The sequence below is a fragment of the Chroicocephalus ridibundus genome, chromosome 1 (assembly GCF_963924245.1).
Source record: "Chroicocephalus ridibundus chromosome 1, bChrRid1.1, whole genome shotgun sequence".
Lineage (NCBI taxonomy): Eukaryota > Metazoa > Chordata > Aves > Charadriiformes > Laridae > Chroicocephalus > Chroicocephalus ridibundus.
This window is the reverse complement of record NC_086284.1, coordinates 187,124,999-187,143,726: the sequence shown is the minus strand read 5'-3', so window position 1 is coordinate 187,143,726 and position 18,728 is coordinate 187,124,999. Positions and strand designations below refer to the sequence as shown.

The 18,728-nt window shown below is 45.0% G+C and overlaps 1 protein-coding gene across 2 annotated transcripts in view; it reads right to left on the bottom strand.

Annotated features, from left to right (window-relative positions):
* NELL2 (neural EGFL like 2) overlaps positions 1 to 17,930 on the bottom strand; it is a 156,635-nt gene extending 138,705 nt beyond the window's left edge. The window contains exons 1-2 of one of the 2 annotated variants that reach the window (XM_063323106.1): positions 17,465 to 17,930; positions 17,142 to 17,270 (exon numbers count right to left, since the gene is read on the bottom strand). In XM_063323106.1, the coding sequence (XP_063179176.1) occupies positions 17,142 to 17,270; positions 17,465 to 17,519 (184 nt within the window). In that variant the 5' untranslated portion in view covers positions 17,520 to 17,930. The remainder of the gene's footprint in view (positions 1 to 17,141; positions 17,271 to 17,464) is intronic. The other variant, XM_063323107.1, reaches the window with a different exon arrangement.
* Positions 17,931 to 18,728: the final 798 nt, after the last annotated feature.

The following is an 18,728-nucleotide window of genomic DNA, read 5'->3' as shown; positions in this document are numbered from 1 at the left end:
AATCAATTCTGCATCTGACTGTAGGTTTGCTGAACTATCCAAATTAAATTCTAGTGGTTTGTGAGAAAAAGGAGAAGGGCTGCAGGCTGAAAGGAGTTTGAAAAATATAATAAGGCTAGCTCAATTTTGTTTCATTTTCCTACACTAGTTGGGATCAGTGTCACATCGTGTCACTTCCTCATATTAAAATTTTTGGCTAATCTTTTTCTTAACTAGCCTACACACAGCTTACGAAGGGCACAATATCTGAGCCTGTTTACTTCATATTGTTCTACTATTTAAGCAACCACGGCGGGCTAAGCTGCTGCCAGCCAAAGGGGCAGCATGCAAAGCCAATCCAAAAGCAGAATCATTACAAGCTTGAAAGAGCGCAGCAGATTTTTAAGTGGAGCACAGCGCATTCAAATTCAGGAGTTGCATTCCTGTAATGAAAAATGAAGATAGAAAGAAGTAAAACAACCTTTATTAGACCAAAATCCTGCTAGACGTTGTGCTTTAGATACTTCAGTGGGAAGGTGGATTGGTTTGCCTTTTCTTTTTCTTTTTAAATACACCTGACTCTTTATTTGAACTGATAACATAAGATACTGGTTGATAAAACATTTTGAGCTACTTTTCCTACACATTTGTTCATTCCTGTCTCAAAGATTCCAAATGGTTCCAGAGAGAATGGCAAAAGAGGAGCAGCTACATTTTTCCAAACCCACATGAACCTGACTTGGTTTCTCCAAGGTTGTAGGAAGGAGCTCTGCTGGAGTCTGGGGGAAGGTGTTGCAGTTCCACCTCAAGTTTAAAAGACTACATGATACAGGGTAAACACTGACCCTGTAAGACTCCCACTGGAGCCATTCCCAAAGGGTGTGCCTGACCCACAGGGCCCAGGAGCACTGCCCAGTTCCCAAGTCTTGGTGAACACTTGGGACTGCATGTATGCCATGATCCAGCCTAGACCTTTATGCACCCAAGTGCTTTTATAAACTGGGCACAACCTGGTCTCACCAGAACAAAGACTCATAAATGCTGGGAGCAAGGAGTGCAGTAAATCTCCCAAGGTGAATGATCAAGACCTTGGGATACCCCACAGACTGTTTAGGAGGGATACCCCACAAACTGCCTTTGTAGTTGAGACACCATCACAATGACCACCAATTCCGTGTGCCTCCCTTCTTAGTTCCACAGAAATGCCTCAGCAAGGATGTGTGCAGAAAGAACTGCAATGGATGGGAAGGAGAAAAGGAGGAGGGCAAAATGCACTTCAGCTGAAACTAAACAATCGAAACAAAATCTGACTTGAAGCCAAATCATTAAATCAAATAAAAACAAGGGGGGAAATGTCACAGTTTGTTCTTGCAGCACTTGGGGAGGTTCCAATTGCCTTTGCTTTGTAGCTTTCTCTATTCTGAATGTCAACTACAGCTTTGGTGTGTCATCCAGCAAGGGCTTTTCTCCAGCTCAAACCATATGCAAGGTCCCAGAAGTCACAATGGACTGACACAGGAGACTAGAAGAAGGACCTGCCTTTGAACACACACATTTGTCCCGCAATTATATTGACTGTTCATACTTATATCCTCAAAAAATGTTAATCATATCACTTGTGGCAAAAACTCTGGCTCACCGACAAGCTACATACTTGTGTGTTTAGAGTCATTTTGGCACAGCTGAGAACACAAATCCACTGTGGGACAAGATGGGGAGAAAGGTACACAGAGCCTGGACACATACGCTTGAATACAGCTGTAGTGTTTCTGATTTGAAATAACCAAACCATTATTAAGGACCTAACTTGCTTGTGTAATTGGGAGCAGTTTGTGCATTTGCATAACTAATCATGATTTCATTCAAAGTGCTTTGTTTGTAATGTTTCCTTCTCCATGGTCAAAGTCCCCAAGGAATTTTTGCTTGGTTTGTTAAGCTTGTTTGCTTTTTGAACTTTTTTTTTTAAGCTAAAGTAACATTAAAAATCGTCAACTATGCAAATGAAATTAAAACAGAATATATTTAATAGGGAAAAACCTTCCACCCGATATGACAGAATGAGATAATTAAGCGGTAGCAAGCCCTCAACCATTTCTGCCAGCTCCTGGCACTGACTTGGATGACTCTTTAGGAAAGAGTTTGCAAATCCAAGACTGTCTGGGGCAAACCCTGTAATATATTATGCATTCACTGTAAATTGACAATAATACCACTGAAATCTGTCTAGAAGCATTCTGTAAAAGAGATGATACAATGCTAGTTTGAGAGTGATTATACTCGTGGCTGGGTTAAGCCTCTGAGCTTATGTACTGGCTGCTTGTAGAAACCAAGGAAAGCCACATCATGCTGAATCCTTCTATAATGCTAAGCTTCCCTTCCCACAGCCCGACTACTGACTTCCCCTGCTGGAACAGCCTCCTTTGCATCCTTATGAGTCTGCAAAACAATTGTTCGGGTGCTAGCCACTAAAATGCAATCAAGCTCTTCCAAAACATAGAATCATAGAATCACAGAATCATCGAGGCTGGAAGGGACCTTTAAGATCATCAAGTCCAACCATGAGCCTAACACTGACAAAACCATCACTAACCCATGTCCCTCAGCACCACGTTTACCCATCTTTGAAACACCTCCAGGCATGGCAATTCCACCACTTCCCTGGGCAGCCTGTTCCAATGCTTGACAACCCTTTCGGTGAAGAAATGTATCCTAATATCCAGTCTAACCCTCCCCTGGCGCAACCTGAGGTTGTTTCCTCTTGTCCTATCACTTGTTACTTGGGAGAAGAGACTGACTCCCACCTCATTACAGCCTCCTTTCAGGTAGTTGTAGAGAGCAATAAGGTCTCCCCTAGGTCTCTTTTTCTCCAGACTAAACAACTCGTAAGACTTGTTCTCCAGACCCCTCACCAGCCTCGTTACCCTTCTCTGGACTCACTGCAGAATCTCAATGGCTTTCTAGGAGTGAGGGGCCCAAAACTGGCCAAACACCTGAGCTGATCTGGAGATGGGGGCTATGAAATCATTCTTTGTGACACACACACGTACTTAACTAGACCATGCTGTGTGGAATGGGGAAGGTGAATCTTTCCTTTCAGCCCAGCCACCTACTACACAAGCTGAATCCAACTGCTTCGGTGAAGCTGTCAAATGAACAGTGCAGGTGCTTGGCATGATTTCCCACCTAGATTACAGATCAGGGTAATGTCCTTTTAATTGTGGCGTGTCTCAGTGTGTCAGGAGCACAATACAAACAGCCATAGACAGCACCTTTGCTTGGTTAGTAGATCCGTAAAACAGAGAGATCAAGCGGCAGGTTCACACCGCTATAAACATCCATTTGAGCGCCAGGACTAGCTATCACAGCTCTCAGCCACAGGCTTAATTTGCCAGAGCTCAATGCTAAGACACTTAGACACCTCTTATCCTCCCTTTGGCTGTGGTGCTTCAGCAAAGAAGGAATTTACAGCAGGATTATAAGAGGCAGCCATGTACTGTAAGGCAAAGCAGCCCAGCTGCACCGCTACAAAGCAGGTGCACTCTTCCAAAAATATGTAGGGTCCATGACTGAGGGTTTCATGGCTTTTGGACTCAGTAGACAAAAAGTAAATAAGTAAAGAGGTAAACAAATACAGTAAAGCTTCTAGTGACTGCACCTACAACAGTTTATTTTTGACAATTTTTCAAATATTTTGCAAATGAAAGGGTAAGAAACCTAACCGTAGGAAAACCTGAACTTTAAATGTGTAAGGCTCCAGATTAGAAGTCTGTATTCTTAGCACAGGAGGCTGCAGCAGCTGATTTGCTTAACAAACAATACCGATCCTACCACGCTAGATCGCTACTAAAAAAAACTCCCACCAAACTGCCAAAGAAACTGTGAACAAGCACTCCTGAACATTTCTGAAAGGAATATAAGGAATGCGCACATCAGTGCTGGGGGAAGCGCTATACAGAAGTACTATCAAGAATTTTTAAAGGCATACATGATACAGAAAACCTCTGTTCTTTGCCCACAAGAAATACTGTCCCTTTCACTCTAACGATGTCATCATGCTAAATACTATCACCAGGAGAGAGGGTGCTGCTCAGTGGGGACCTATTACATGATAACGAGGTGACAAAAATAAAAGATGACGTCTGCTCTTGTTACAGAAATTCCACTCCTCAGAAATTGTGTGCTGTATGGTATGCTCCGCCCCAGGTATTTATTATTGTAATACTTTCTGGTGATTTACAGGTTCTGGGTTATCAATTATATGATGCAATAGCTTTTTTGATTACTGTATTCCAACACTATTCTCAATTCCTCTTTAAATTCTGAAGACTCTTTGTATTGGCTCCCTCACAGGCAGTATCAAGTGCTGCTACTTCCAAAGATGTTTAGGTTTTTCAGGGCGAATACCACCGTAAAACCTATTATATTTGAACAAGGACACAGAGGTAGCACAGAGTGGGACTTCTGTCTGCTTCTTCAAGACAGGTTCCAGCTACCTTTAAAAGGTTTGCAACCTACCATAGCTTAATATATATGTGCATATATACACGCACATACTCGCAACCCTTTAGCCTCAAAGCAGTTTTCTAGAAGGTGCTTTGAGAACACCTTGAAACCTGTGGAGAAAATCAAGCCTGTCTTGTTTTCCTTGCTGCTGCCATCTGTGGCATATGCACCTAGTTATGCTTGGCTGCATACTGTCATATGAGCACTTTGTGTCAAACTGACCTAACAACAAACAAAAATATCATGCCAAGCAATGCTGTTAACACTGGGGGACGGACTGAAGAGCACAAGAAGAATAATGCATCGCCTTCCAGACCTACTGGTACTGTAATAAGGGCATGACACACACGAGAACTGCTAAAAGACTGAATTTATTTCCTGTCCCTAGTTGTATAGTGTGGTCAGGATTTAAAAAGTTATGCAAGTCACGCCGAGGGGGAGGACAGGAGGAAGAGGCAGTGTTCTCGCCTTTTCCAAATGAAAAAGCAGGCTACCAAGGGTAAACAAAGCCTAATCAATTAAAAACCATAAAGTACAAACTTAACAGCAATAGTAATGGCGCAAGCAGATTACGCTAGGTGTAGATCAAGCTAGACTACTTGAACTACTGTCCTCCCAAAAATATGAAACAGTTCAGGCTTCTCAAATATATCATATTCCAGTGGTAAATTGGGTCATACGATGATAGATTGTAGAAGACCAGCACTCACCAGGGCACCTCAGGATTAGGATCATGCTGGGTGTAGAAACTACTACAACCTCTGAGCAACACACCATGTCTCTCCCTCACTTGGTTCTCACTGTGCGAGTGCCAGTTAAGGCCCATTCGTGGTCTCTGCTCACTCATTTTCCCTCAAAACCTCCTTTCCCTGCGACCAGTATGCTGCTCCTGAGGACCTGCCACCTGCAGCCTGTGTTTCACAGAATCATTTAGGCTGGAAGGGACTTCTTGAGGTCATCTAGCCCAACCCCAAACACTTGTGGATGCCCTGGAGGCTTTAGCTTTTTTCCCATTAAGAATCTGTTTCTCCCTCTTTGCAATGGTTTGGATCTCTCATCCTGGTTTTCCTTCACCTTGGCTTTCTGGGGTATAATTGTTTTTTACCGACATTAGAACTAATTGCCGTCAGCTCACCAAAATTCTAAATGTTAAAGCTGATTTATTTGCATACAACACAACAGTGAGCATAAGAAACCAATAATATGAGATCCATCCTAATTTCCCTGATGACAACAATGATGTGGTCTGCGTGAAAGATTAACTTCTGACACAAGGGAATGGTTGAGAGTCACCAATTTATAGAACTCCAGAAAACCCAAACCTTCATCCCAACGGCAAAAACAGCAGAGCAAGGCAAGGGGAGGGAGGCCATCACTGGAAAAAAAATATATCTGAAGCATGCCAGGCACATCCAACAACTCTGTTGCTAGCCATGGGTCTCTGGCAGCGGGCTGAACAAACAGCAGCAGATGGGAGGAGAAGGCAGGAGACTGAACCATAAAGAGAATTCAGGTACCAGCAGAAATGAGGGGGAAGTGGGAGAGGGACCACACCTGAGGGGAGAGGGGGGGACACCCAAGCCACCAGTCTTACTGGCATTCTCAGAAAATTTTCTGACATTTTGATGTCAGGAAAAGAAAAAGGTTAGAAGGATTTTTAATCGGGGACATCAAAGAGAAGGGATACCAAGGAATACCATACACGCAGCCCAGCTATAAGCCGGGCAGACAGTCAAAAAGTACCTGGGAGACTCAAGCTACAATTGCCAGAGGTCCCAAGGAAGCTGAGGAGCACCAGAGTTCAGATTCTCCTGCAAGAAAATGTCTTTTAAATCCAGCCTTAATGGAGCCCATGCTTCTATGAACGTGCTCACTAGCCCTGGTGAAGCAGCTACAGGCTTTAAACACGTGCCCAATTTATAAGCTTGGATGAGTTAAAATTAGAAATGCTTCCAAACCCAGATTTCCTCGCTATTGTACACGAGTACCATTACAATATACTTAAGTGCACCAAAGAACAGTTTTAGGGAGAATTCAAAGGCACCAGTTTGATTTTAATGAGCATTAGGTGTTTGATATCCCTTTGTGTCTTTGAAAATTTCTCCCTATACTAGAACAATTTCACTAATATCCCAGATTTCCAGGGTACAGAAAAGAATTACAGGGTCATCCACCCCATCCTCAGCCTGTTACCTGAATGTCACACAATGACTACTCCATAGCTAATGTCTTCTAGATATTTTTTTTATTTCATGCTATCTTCTACAAAATCAAAAGTCTGGAGATTTCCACCACTTCCTTTCGGTAGCTATTCCACAATCTTAACTAGTTCGCTGTGAAAGTCTCCTTTTATCTTAAATCCTCTCCATTTATAATATCATTACGTTACTCTTACCTCTTGCTCTTTGAATACTAAATAATTCCTTCATTTTAAACCTCTAAGAATCTTCTAATACTAGATACACTTCATACAACACTTTTGTCATTGCTTGGACAAGCTGTACATACTCAAGTTCTTTCAGAAGCTTTCTTAGTAAGCCAGTCCTTTTTACTGTATAATAAGAGAACTGTTGTTCTCTTCACTCCCTGCAATTCATTGATATTTTACTGAAATGGAGAAACCCAGAGTGAATGCAATAACCCAGGCGCAATCTCAGTTTTTTAAAAAAAACTCAAGCTCCCAGATCTCTTACTACAGCATGCTTTCCTTATGCTTCAAACACTAACGGGGTATGCGAGGATTCTTAAAAAGAGCATCACTGAACAGGGTACCCAAGGTTCTCCTCAAGTCCACCCCACTCTTTGAACGGGTGCTTAGCAAATCTGGGGACTGTTTCAAGTTCAAGGGATATTAGCCAATGGTACAGGAAATCTTAAGAGTGCCTTTGGAATAGCCGTGGCCCAATACACAAACACATGTTTAGGGAGTTATTAAAACAGAGTATTGACCTCAAACCACCAAAGCTCCTTTGGAACCCTTCTGGATCATTACGCAGAAGTATTTAGAGACTGGTAGACTTCCAGCCATGGAGTCAAGGCTGGCACATGACTTCTTCTCTTGATAGGATAAACAGTACAGATGTTACACCATCTAATTATACTTAAATAAGCATTTATGCCGGGGAAACTGTATAAATGTTGCTCTGTCTAACGGAGAGAACAACTCTACGACTGGAGGTCTTTTTCTTATTATACTCTGCCTATGTTTTCAGGGAGGGAAATTGCCACTCAAATTCCACTAAAAGAGTTCTCAGTTATGGATCGCTAGCAATATTGATTGTAATGGCTCCTTTGGAAACATTACAGTCTAACTTAGCAATGTTGTTGTTGCTGCTGCAAATATGTTAATCTGCTAAAACCCTTTTGAAAACTGTCTTCAGAAGTCTCTTTTAGCCTCCTCGTCCTTTTAGACCATGCCCGTCGCTTTAGCACCTGCGGTGTGCAACACCACAGAGCTGCGAGTGGCACCTCCCAAGACAGCTCAACACAAAAGTCACTTTTCTAAGCTTGCATTTCTCTCTGAAGCCATCAGGATCGCACGCTCCAAAAAAGGCACACAACAAAAAAAGACAAGCAAACAAAATGCTATTTAACACAACAAATAATGAGAAATTTTTGCTGTAAAACCATTCCATGTTGAAAATGGCTACGGCATTGTTTGCACCCAAACATGGTTTAAAGACATGGTAATGTCTTTAATGGGTAAATTAAATGGGTAAAAAAAAAAGAAAAAAGGAAAAAAAAAAGAAAAAAAGAGAAAAAAAAAGAAATTTACTCCCTAAAGGGGAGCATAACTTAAATAACACATTTGCTAAAAGTTTGGTTTATGTTTTTAAGGTTCAGTAACAGCTATCTCAAGTATCTGAGTGAACATTCATAAATGGTATTTATCATGTCCAAGCTAAAAAAATGAAAAACTAAAGTACTCTTTCTTATGCTGTTTCTTCTCAGATTTTCCTGAGAAGAAATCTTTTGGACCACACCAAGATGGAAAACTTAGCATTTCTTAAACATTGAGACAACATATAGACAAATTTAGCCAAAACAGATGGACAGAAAAAATTCAGTGAAAAATCGCTTTTCACCCCCTGTTCAGCTGTACCTTAGCAGTGCAGGTAGGAGACTACAGCTCCTCTGTGGATCTGCACCCTGGCACACAACCAAACGGGACAAAATATAGGGAACTGAAGAGTCACTACATAGACGTACAGCTTCCCGTGACAGCTATATATAATCTCCAGCTCTTATCCATGGGTTTTACATAACTTACGAGCTCTGTTCTGTACCTCCCTTAAGACTCAGTGGAAGCAGTGAAGTTAACCATTCTTGGAGTTATTTTTCCAAGCCTGCACCTATATGCCCTGGAGGACACAGACTAGAAGAATGTAAGCGAAGAGGGGACAGTAGGAAACCTATATCCTACATCTTGTAAGCAAACAGTAGGGGAAAACCAGACATTACGACTGATGTAGATGAAGGGATGTATAGGAAATGCTGCTGTCCTCTGTGAAACCTCGCTGGAGAATGAACAGTGCTGCAGCGGGGGGAGAAACCATAAAAAAACCATTAACCTAGCTAGTCTCAGCCACACTTCGTGACTAGAGAACTATGTCACAGCAAAAGCAATTACATAAAGGTAGCAAGACCTCGTTTTCCCACGTCACTACCCCTTGCTAATGCAATCCTCCGCCAGCAATACGGAAAGACGTGCTTGATAGCTACCCAGAAGGGTCACTGTCCCCCCTCTCAGGGCACATGTGCTGCAGGTGCTGGGTCCTCTCTGGTGGGCAGGACAGATGCTGTCCTGCTGTCAGCATCACATTTTTAACTTCAGTCGAGACCGCCGCCCCTTGCTACGCTGCCAGGAGAGGCTGCCTGGTGAGCAACCATCCGCACTTGGCTGCTCCTGATGGGGACGTCGACATGGAGAGAGGCCTCCTTGGCCTCCGCTCCTCCGACCATCCCACCCCTTCTCACCACACCAATCAGGGCTCTGCCCCACATCACCACACCGACACCGTCTTCATGTAGTTTCCTTCCATACGCGCCCCAGAGATGCACATCATACTCATCTTCAGCTTTCCAAGAAATATGCCAGCTTGAGCCCTGAAATAATACTAGCCTCAACAAGGGCTTTGTATTTGCAATATTTTAGAAGAAGCCTTGTTCTAAAGGTAGGAACAAGCAAATGCAATTCTATCTGTTATTAATGAGTTGTTTTGGGCAATAACGAATGCATAAACAGAACACGGTTATTTGAATTAACCTGACCAATGAAACGCTCATTGGAAAAAAAAAAAAGTTTTAGTGAATCAGCATTCACCCAATAGAAAACAGACCCCCAGGGACTTCAATTTATTGCAGGTATTGGACACAACCTGGCTGTGAAAAGCACCAGGTCAAGCCCACAAGAACACAGTAAAATACGACATTCCTCTAAAACGAGTCACACCCTCGCTGATTAATAAAGGAAGGTATTAATTCACTCCAAAGGCTGAAGTAGCAGAGGCTGGAGACATCAGCTGTCCCACCAAGGCCACGCAAAGCCACAGAAGTCATGCTGCTTGGCACCATCTTGATCTGGGTGGCTAAGGTACGGTGTCTACACTAGCAAGCAGGTATCATTTCTCTCCCCATACTGTAGCTTCTTCCAGAATCCATGCTCTTAAGAATTTAACCGACTGAAAGGTGACAAGAGCCCATATCAAGACACATGGCAAGAGATGCGAATACAAAAAAAAAATAAAATCTAAACCCAAAAGCTATGGAGGGAATATTTAATTTCTGTTTACTTCCTTTTCCCTCCTCCAAATAAGCCTACAGTAGAAAAACAAAAAGAAAAACCCACAAGACAAAAAAGAAAATTTTGTGTAAAATACCTTTTCTTGTGATGAACGATGACATAATCTTTAGAGCTGTACTTAAAACAACTTTATTGCTTTACATTTATACCTTTATGATGCTTTATATGCCTAAGACACACTTTCAGAAACATTATTTATTTGAAAATTTCAGCATTAAGACGGTTGCAATCCCCAAACGCTACAGGCCAAGTTTTCTGTCATTCCTTAACATTATTTTGCATCAACTATGCACAAATGACTACATACAGGGATTACAAGCTTTTCTGCTCTGGAAACCTGAGTTTCTTTCCTATCTACTATGTACTGGTCCCCATTCACTTGACATTTCTCAGTCCTACCCTCTGCTGTACCATTACAAGCATGAGTCACAAGTCCGCGATATTTAAGTGTTTTTTCTTCCCATAACTTTTTCCTCTTCTGTTTTACAGGTAAGCCAGCAGGGCAGTAGTTAGCAAGCAACACGGGTATATATATAAATATATATACACACACATATATATGCTAGGTGGATTCACGATTATTCAGCAGTGTGTGGTTATGCGGCGGGTAAGTGCACCCCAGTTCTTCCATGCATAGTAACTCAGCACGGTTTGGGATGGGAACTGGATGCAGGATTCTCACGCACTACCTCCTCCTCTTTCAGGCAGGCTCTTCACGCAGCAGACGCTTCCCAAACGTCTCTTCTTGCTACAGGAGGAGGATGCTGCTGAATATTCAGCTCTTCTGGAGCGAGGGGATGCCTCAGGGCAGCAGTCCCTGCTCTGAAGTCCCCAGCAGAAGCAGCCCAGCCCTTCAGGGCTCTCATTCAACAGCCAGCCCAGCTCCCCAGCAGCATCTATCATAACCTTGGCAGTGCCATACCACAATGGTTACTGTTTGCAGGGGCGCAGAGGTGACTTTGGAATGTGCCAGAGGTAGAAGGGGATGGGGGCAGCAGGGGGGAAGCATAGGCTTTTTTTTTTTTTTTCTCAGATACACCAAAATCTGGATCTCTCTGGCTACCGCATTGCATAGAGTAATGGCTTATGTGAAGCATTTCTAACATTGGAAAACACTCCAGTACTTACTGAAATTAAACTCAATTATTTCAGTCCTTCTGAAAAATCAAGGGGTGAGGGAGGTTCTTTGTCTCTCTGAAAAATTCTGGGAATTTTTATTGTCTACAGATGATCTCTATGCTGGAGGTCCCACATTTTGAGGAGTCAATGATTCTGAGAGAAACCAGCTTGATTCCAAGAGCAAAAAAAGCTGCAGATAGGTATTCACACTGCAGTCAGCCATGCCAGTTGGCAACATTAGCATCCTCTGCCCCAGCTGTCTGTTACTGCTCCTCCGGGAGCCCAGTACAGATGGAGAAAGGGGATTTTACGGGACTCTCTAATCCATGTCACTGCAGCCAGCGAGGTTTGCTCCTGAAGCTGGCTTGACTTTGCCATCAGCAGACATGGGAACGCTCATAAGAACTCTTGCTTTGGAAAAGTTGTGGGGACAGTAACCTCTAGCTCCCGGGTGGTGACAAGCAGCTGGGAACAGTAATATTTTCAGCAGGCTCAGCTGGAACCTGGAGAAAGCATCTGTCCATAGTTTCAATGACAGGTGGCAAAGGAAAAAAAAAAAAAAAAAGTGTGTGAAGTGCATAGGCAATGTAAATCCTGTTTCTATAAGTGAAGTTTTACTTGCCTCTAGTTTTAAAGCTTTATTTTTAGCTCCCTTATTTAGTAATGTCCAGAGATTATGTCATGGGCCAAAACCAGTAATCTTTCCAAAGGGATAGAAGATATACATTATATATACAGTAATATTGTCTTGCTAGCATCTTAAAATAATGGGCTAGTGATCCAGTCACACAGCAATAGGTAACAAATCCTTTCCACCAAGAGGCCTATTTTAGTTTTGGGGGTTTTCTGCCAGCAGTTTGTGCCAGCAACTGCCAATTCAACGAACAGTAGTGCTGAGTCCTTTCAAGCATCCCGCTGACAGATTAAATAATTTCTTTGGTCTTTTATAGCACAGCTTGTTCCCCATCAGATTATACCACAGCTTGCCTCTAGAACTGTCCCTCCTCACCAAAAATATCTGAATAGTATTTATAACCATATTAAGAGTTACATATCCTAACTGGCAGAGAAAAAGCTTATCCTCTGAAGGAGTTCCAAGTTCTACATTCAGATACACAAGCTCCCACATTTTCATGACTGTCATGTCCTTTTTATCTTTTCCTGACAAGCACATGCTCCTGTGCTTGTAACCATCCGACTACACTCTTCTGTCCACCCTTTAGCCTCCTCTTTGAGGAGGATATACACCTTTTGATGGGCGTATACTTTCCTTACACATCACTCGGCTTTCATTTTGGTGCTCCTCATCACTTGATTTACAGTGCACCTTCCACCACTCTCCACTGCTGCTGGAGACAGTTGGAAGGTGCCTCCATTACTATGTGTACACTCTTTGGACAAACATTGTCTGATGCATAGCATTTAAGGTCTCTGGGGAGACCTTACAGCAGCCTTCCAGTACATAAAGGGGGCTTACAGGAAAGATGGGGAGGGACTCTTTATCAGGGAGTGTAGCGATAGGACGAGGGGCAACCATTTCAAACTGAAAGAGGGTAGATTTAGATTGGATATCAGGAAGAAATTCTTTACTGTGAGGGTGGTGAGGCACTGGAACAGCTTTTCCAGAGAAGCTGTGGATGTCCCATCCCTGGAAATGTTCAAGGCCAGGCTGGATGGGGCTTTGAGCAGCCTGGTCTAGTGGGAGGTGTCCCTGCCCATGGCAGAGGGGCTGGAACTAGACGATCTTTAAGATCCCTTCCAACCCAAACCATTCTATGATTCTATGATTTGCTCTCAACAGCAAGTAAGATCCACAAAGACCATCAAAATATTGTATCTATAAAATATAGATGTAACACAGAGTCTAAAGGGAGGATGGAGGGAGGGGAACAAAAAGTTACTGCCTAGAGGAGTGCCAGAGGAGACCAAGTTACTCTTGCAGCCCTTACTTAGATTCTAACACCTCAGAACACCATTTCCTATTGCAAGCTGAAATACCTGGCTTCATTGGGACCTTGCACGCACCTAATGTTAAGTCTCCTGAGCATCGACTTACGTCAGGTATGTCTGACCCATCCAAAACCTTCAGCACCCTCCAGCCTCCGTTGCTGTGGTTCTGTCTGCCTTTTCGATTTTCCCTGCAGTTACATATGCAACAAGCGCTCTTGCAGCAACATGATTTTCACATTTGCAAAGGAAAGTGGCTACATTGACCTTTGTCTCCACCGATCTCCTCAAATTGTATTAATGCAGTATATTTACAAAGAAAGAATTACACGAATGACAACTGGTATTTCTCCAAAAGCTGCCTTCAACTACGTTGATTACACCTTTATCCACCCACCTGACCTGGGCTTTACCTTTAGTTTCATCCCTGTTTTGCAAAGGGAAAACAAAGGTATTGAAAATTTCACTGACTTACATAAATGGTCACCAACAGAGAGAAGTCTGTGGTGTAGATATTCTGACTTCTGTTCTGCTGCTCTGACCAGAAGAGGAATAATTTTCCTCTCAACATATTTTGACATAATAATATCTGCTGTTGGCTAGGAAGTGCTGGCAGGTGTTCACATACAGCAACGCTAACATTTTGGAAGACTTCCTCCTGTTTTCTATTCATAATTGTATCTTCCCACAAGCTACACTGGAACATTTTACAATTACTTTGCAAATCACATTTCCAGAAAGAAGTCCCTGCAGCTAACTAGAGCCAGATTATAGCGGCGTTCAGGTGATACCATCCACTAAAACCAAGGAGCATCAGGCACCTAAAAAACTTTAGAATTCAAGACCACAGCATCTAATCCTGCTGAAGTCAGTGGGAAGAGTTCCATTTCCCAACTCTGATACTTTCCGTAAGATTTTTGCAGTGACGGAGCAGATCGGTACACAGAAAGAAAGTCCAAGTGACCACAAATTTCAAATGGCTGTAGTTATTTCTAAATCAGGAACTGTATAAGGACCAATCTCAATGCTCTTGAAGAGACTCTAACAGACTAAAACTACGTTCAGAGTGTAACTGCTTACTGTGTTATATGGCCTAGAAATCTGAGTACCTTTGAAAATCACTGACGCAAAAAAGAATTTGTCAGAACAGCCAATTAGATGCTAAAACCCTTGTATTGAAAATTGATGTTATATCTAATTAAGTAGTCAAAACTGACTTTTCACCTAGAAACAGAAGGAAAGAGACTATTCTGCTTTAGCTGTATGTACAATTTTCCCATCATATGTCTTTAATTGTCTGTTACCTGTTGGCAGTTCAACCTGCCACTTTCATAATTTCTTTCTAAAATAAAGAACAGCATTTAGGCTTTCTGTATGTCTTAAGCATATGTAAAGTAAGGCTTTACACTAGTTGAGAACATAGTCTATCAAAAAAGGCAACATACTAAAATGTCATAGATATTTATATGGTACGAGAAAAGGTTGAATATCTGAAGAAACCGAAAGGCAAAGGATCACAAGTTAAGGCTTCCAGAGTAAGTTCACAGATCATTTAAAGTAATTCGTGTCCTTTTTACAAAATTACTTGCGTTTAGGACTAAGGCTTTAGGTGTAACAAGGGAAAAACTACATAGGCAAAACCCAAATTTAAAGTCAGCACATACATATATTCAAAATTCACACACTGCAAATACATACATAAAGAGGCATATAATGCCGCAACGTTCCTACAGCGTGAGCTCTAAGAGCAGAGCAAAAAATAACTAAGTGGACCCAGTGGTCTGATCAAGGAAAGAAACTTCCCTATTTCTAAATGCAAGCTTGAAAATGAAAATCTGTCTGCTCAGTATGGACCCCATTTACTACAAGAAAAATGGGCAGTCGTCTTATGCAGTAGCAGGAAAAATATCCCCGGTCCTGCAAGGGCGCTGAAGACTTCCCAAGGGATACTTAGTGACTTCAACCACCATTTAGACCCGAGTGTTTTCATCCTGGTTATTCCCCCGATCGATCTCTCAACAAAATAAAAAAGGCTGGTGTGAAAATTTAAAACTCCTGTTTCCTTTTGTTATGAGTAAACTGCCAACCCATTTAGGAACTGTGTACACTCATAAGTACAAAGAAAGAGGGAACAACTTAAAAAATTCTTTAGTAACCCAGATTTTTTTTGTCCCGACACTGGGAAAATATACCATAGAGAGTCTTATTCTTACAAACCTCTAATCCTGTCACCACTGAAGGCAAAGAGAGTTTTGACTTCCCCCTCACCCCTACCCATTATAGCACGATAGGGCCTCAACTCAGAGCCATACCTTAAAAATCACTGATATTTTAGGACACGAACCCTACAGCCACACAAACACCTTGCCCTTCTAAGCAGTCACCCGCTTCACAGAGGACTCTGCTCTGCAGCCACAAGCCCACCACGGATGTTTAAAACCAGCATGTGTCAGTGTTTCTGAACACATATGCCCATGCGTCTCCACATTAACGTCCATAGTGACACATGCTGGCTGTACAGGGGAAAAACACCGTTAGAGAGATCACCTTAAAAAAAAAAAAGCCTTTGGCAACTATTAGCTTCTGATAAATTATCTCATTAATGCAAACATGAAAAAGAAATTCCCTTTCCAGATCTTATCTCCCTTGAATTACAACTCTTCTGTATGGGAAGCACAGCCTCTTGCCTGTTGCACCAGAAATGCGTTCAGATCCGAGCTGAAACTCCTGGCATGACACAAGAAGGCAGTAATCAAGCCCCCCTGTTTTAAAAATACCGGCTGATGCGGAGCTTTGCTCTTGCTCCACCAGATGTTAAGCCATATTCCTTGCTCTTGTTTAGTCATGTTTCTAAGGAGCATTTCATCATCTTTCAAATAAGAGACTTGCTTTTAAAGGCCCTTGTTAGGCTTTTCTCTTTTTTGAAATTAAGATAGAGGGTTTTGCTGAAAACATTCTTGACTCCAGCTTCATTTAAGGTATTAGTACATTATTAAAGCACAATTCAAAAATCCACTGAAAATGAGCAAGTGTAGGCAATGTAACCTATACCAATAAATTCAGCTGGCCATTGAGAGTTATTTTACAGTCCTTTATGAATTTCAATATAGGGAAGTTCAATTATTTTTTAATAAACCCTCTAAATGTATTTTTGAAAGATGGAACAAGACTACTACTTTATTTCTATTCCCAATATGAATCAAAAAAAAAAAAGCCACCAATCACAAGCACTAAATGAGACCAAAACTCATTCTTTGTTTCTCACAAGGGGTAGGATACAGAAGCTCACAAGGGCTACTTTCCCCTAGTAAAAAAGGGGTATTCTTATTTCCAGCCATCTGCCTCGCTCCTCCGGCGCACTTTATTTCAGCATTTTGCTCGATTCACATGAAACTTTCAGCGAACATTTCCTTAGCTGGAACTGGGGGTATGTTTAGCGTTTCCCAAGTAAAGCAGAAGAGTGGGTGGTGCTATTATTCATCACCGCACCCCACGACTCACAAAATAAGCCATCTGCCATCCCCGTTCCTGCTGTACTTTAATTAAGCGTCTACCAGTGAAAGGAAAAGAAAAAAAAAGGGGGGGGAGAGGAAAAAATAAAGCGGGGGTGGGGTAGGGAGAAGAAGAACGGAAGAAAAGCGTGCGGGAAGGGCAGGGAACGGCCCCCGGGTGCTTCGGAAGCGGGCGAACCCCCGGCCGTAGGGGACCGGCGAGCCCCGGGTGCGCGGCGGCCGGCGTGGAGCGGGGCCGGGCGGGCTGGGGGCGGCCGGGCAGAGGCAAGGGGAAGTACCTGGGAAGAGGAAGGCTTTGCTCCCGTTGTGCAGCCCCGGCACCTGGCGGACGCCCTCGGCCGAGCCTCCCAGCTTGAGCTCGGACAGCACGTCGATCTGCAGCGCGGGGTCCACGCCAAAGCCTGCAACTGACCCACGAAGTGCCGTTATCCCACCCGCCCACACCGCAACTTTCCGAGCATCCCCCCCATACACACACACACGCACCGCCGCCGCGCCCCACACCTGCGGCCGCCCCGGGCACCAGGGGGGGCATCGCCGCCGCCTTCTCCCAGCCCCGCCGCTCCCCGGTCTCCTCCCGGCGGGTCCGGCATCCGCCTACCTGGCCCCAGGCAGAGGAGAAGGCAGAGCGTGCTCAAGCCGATGCCCGACTCCATGGTACACCGATGCGCTCAGTCCATAGTCCCCCCTCCTCCGGCTGCTGCGGGTGAAAAACCTCCGGGGGCAGCGAGGCTGGGTCCCTCCCCGCCTCTCACCGGGAGGAGCGGACCCCCCGCCGCCCCGCAGCGCGCATCGCGGCGGCCGGAGCACACAAAGGCGAGGGCGGGCGGGCAGCTCAGCCCTCCGCCCGCGGGCAGACAATGGGGGGAGCCCGCCGGAGCCTGCCGCCGCCGCTGCCGTGAGAGCGAGAGAGGCCGCGGCAACCGGGAGGCGGAGGCGGCGCGCCCCTGCCCCGCAGCTCCCCGCCCCGCCGCTGCCACCGGGCGCAGCTCCTCGGCTCGAGAGGAGAGCAGAGGAGCCGCCGCCGCAAACCTCCGCCCGGCTCCCGCGGGAGCCCCGGTCTCCTCCCCGCCGTCCAGCGGGGCCAGGCGGGAGGGGCCGCCGGTTTATGCCGCGGCCGCAGGAGCCGCCCACCGCCTCCGCCGGGCCGGGCCGGGGGGAGGCACCGCCCCGCCGCCCCGTCCGCCGGGGGGTCGCCGGGCGCGGAGGGGAGAGGGACCCGCCGTCGGGGTTGGGGGGGCTCCGGGATGGGAAGTTTGAGGGGAGCGGCGGGGCGCTCGGCGGCGGCGAGGGCCGGGGGGGGCGGCCGCGGCGGCGGGGAGGGAGGGAGGCCCGGGGGCGGCGGGGAGAGCCGGGCAGCCTCCCCGGGGGGCGGCGCTGGCGGGGAGCCCTCGGGGCGCTCCCCGGCCTGTCCGCCGTGCGGCCGCTGCGCTTTGCTGCCGTCCGCCCGCGGTGAAGTCCCCGCGTGGATCCCCATCCCGAGGTGATGCCGTCCGGGCTCTTGGCGAAGCCTCAGCCTCACCTTTGAGCTCGAATAAAAATAATTCGGGGAGGGGGAAGAAACCAGGACGTTTCCAGTAGTTGAGTAAGATGGGAGGCTGCGTCAGCCGCAGGTTCCCGATTGCCCTGTCGCAAAGGACGATTTTACAGGAGCACAGCGGTCCTGTCCTCGGTTCCTGAACAAACCCTCCCCCCCCCCCAGCAAGTGACATTTCTGTGCCTTACTTTCTGTGCCTTACTTTCTGTGCCTATGAAGGGGGCTAAGAATAGCCTTATTCTTCCCTTTCCTCCCAATGAGCGAGGCAGAAATGTCTTGTTGCCAGTTCGTCAAATTCTGCAGAATAAAGGATTGGGGTTTTAGTTGG